Source organism: Panicum virgatum, chromosome 1N, assembly GCF_016808335.1.
Source record: "Panicum virgatum strain AP13 chromosome 1N, P.virgatum_v5, whole genome shotgun sequence".
Lineage (NCBI taxonomy): Eukaryota > Viridiplantae > Streptophyta > Magnoliopsida > Poales > Poaceae > Panicum > Panicum virgatum.
The window spans coordinates 17,683,507-17,685,831 of NC_053145.1; the positions used below are offsets into that span (position 1 = coordinate 17,683,507).

Sequence of the window (2,325 nt, forward strand, 5' to 3'; positions counted from 1 at the left end):
ACTAGCTACCAGCTGCATTATAATAATCTTCTGACCTCCATAGGATCTTGCAGTATCTTGCTGCTAACACTTTGATTCCTTGAGATGAACGAGCAAATAAATGCAACAAATAAAACTTCAATTACGAGCTTCGAAATACAGTACAAGGTTACACACACCAAATTAAAACACTCGTCGCTGCTACGAAAACTGACAACAGTAGTTGTACTACAAGCAACAGCAAGAATTTCTCTCTATCCGAAAACATACACAACGGAGAAACATAATGATGGGACGGAAAACGTGCATGCGTACAGTATCGGCTCATTATACTGAACTGAATTACTGATGATCCACCCATGCGCTGATCTGGTGGTGGGTCGTCAGTTGCCGGCGACGCGCTGGAACGAGATGACCTTCCACGTCCAGTCCCTGGACCCGGGCACGCCCCAGACCACCGTCTGGTACCGGCGCACGGTCCCGTTGCGGTCGGCCGCCCGCAGCAGGAGGTTGTAGTTGTTGCCGGCGCCGGCGGCCTGCACGCTCCCGGAGACCACCTCCACCAGGACGAGGTACTCCCTGAACACCAGCGTCCGGATCAGCAGCGAGAAGTTGCCCACCTGCCGGTACAAGAAGTTGCCGGTGTCGGCGATGGGCACCCACGGCGCCGAGGGCGGGGGCACGCCGGCAGCTGCCGGCGCGGATGCTGCCGGCGCACCAGCGACGAGGCCCAGGGAGAGAACGAGGAAAAAGGGGACAAGCATTGCTGCAAGAGACCTCATGGCTAGCGATGATCTAGCTAGTATAGAATGTTCTTTGTTCTCAACTACTTTCAAATAAAGGAGGAAACACCAGCTAGTGTGGAGTGCAAGGTGTGTGAGGTGCAGTGTATCATGCCGTGGAGGAAGGTGCTCTATTTATAGTAGAGCAATGGCACCACATCGGATTTACAGAGCTTGAGCCTGAACTGCTAGCAGGTTCTAAACTTAGTCCTTAGGGTTAGTTATTCCGGTCGATCAACATGCTGGAAGCTTCTCAAACCCCATGTTAATTAGTACAGGACAGATGTGAACTTGTACACAATCACCAGCCAGCTGTTACTGTCGAGAAGCACAAGTATAGCGTGACAAAGCTAACTGTGCCTAGCCTAGATGATCGCAAATTAAAGGTACTAAACTTAGTCCCAGTTCCCAGGGTCAAAGCAGAGAGGTGGTTTAATTTGACTCTCACTCTCATCAACTCAAGACCGGCAGTTACTTTTCTTCTTCCAAGTCACGCTCGCCGGTTTCTTACTACGTAGAGCGTGCTCGCACACTTCTCCGGGCACGTAGGCAAGTACGTGGAAGATACGCTTACCTGGCGCATGCATCGGTTGGTGCATGCGACCATGCATGCAGCTGGTCAACTAACTAATAATCGCCAATGCAAGTGGTTTGACTTCTTCCTAAGATTACACCTTGAACATCTGGAGAGCGCGAGCACATGTACATAGTTTTTGTACTGTGTATTGTTATAGGTAATTGCAAATATTAGCTGGAGAGGATCGATGCTGACTTCTACCGTGGACCTTGAGATCAACATCAACCCATCAACATGGCGACATATGAATATGTGGCTAGTGGCAAATCAGAATAGGGTGAAACCATATTTTCCATCATGAATAGACTCACACATTGCTTCGAATAAAGCTCATTCAAATTTTTAAAAGATATCTTTGACTTGAGTGCAAATTTCACTTAGGAGCCAAAGTTAAACAACATATGCTTTTTTTTTGAAACACGGTATATATGTGGATGCTTGCATACACGCGACTGCGCGCACACACATCTATAAATGCAAACACACACACACACACACACACACACACACACACACACACACACATCCTACTCCTATGAGAGAGTCTTCAAAATATATCCAGCACTACTACACAAAACATTTGTAGGAGCGGGTAAATACATACTTTTAGGGGCGGGTGCGACAACCGCCTCTAGTTTTTGCCGCTAAAAATATCAATTTTACGGGTCATGGCGTGACCCGCCTCTAGAAATCAATTTGTAGGGGCGGGTCGTGCCATGGCCTGTCCCTACAAATTCATGTCCAGAAAATAAAAAAATCCAAACAAAATAAAAAATAGCAAAATAAAAAAGAAAAGAAAAATTCTAACCAACCAACCACCACAAACTAGCCCTATAGTGTCGAGCTACAATATTTTTTTGACAAAAACAGCGCGCTTGCATCACCTGAGATCTGAACCGGCTGTCAGACCCGGGGCGGTGGGACTGTTTACGGGCGTAGAATATTCTATAGTAAGGGATATCGCATGGATGTACCTTACCTCTCTTG

The 2,325-nt window shown here is 47.3% G+C and overlaps 1 protein-coding gene across 1 annotated transcript; it reads right to left on the minus strand.

Moving 5' to 3' along the window:
* Window positions 1-362: 362 nt before the first annotated feature.
* LOC120653378 (cysteine proteinase inhibitor 5-like) lies at window positions 363-761 on the minus strand. Its single transcript, XM_039931135.1, has one exon. The coding sequence runs from the start codon at window positions 759-761 to the stop codon at window positions 363-365; it is 399 nt and encodes a 132-aa protein (XP_039787069.1).
* Window positions 762-2,325: the final 1,564 nt, after the last annotated feature.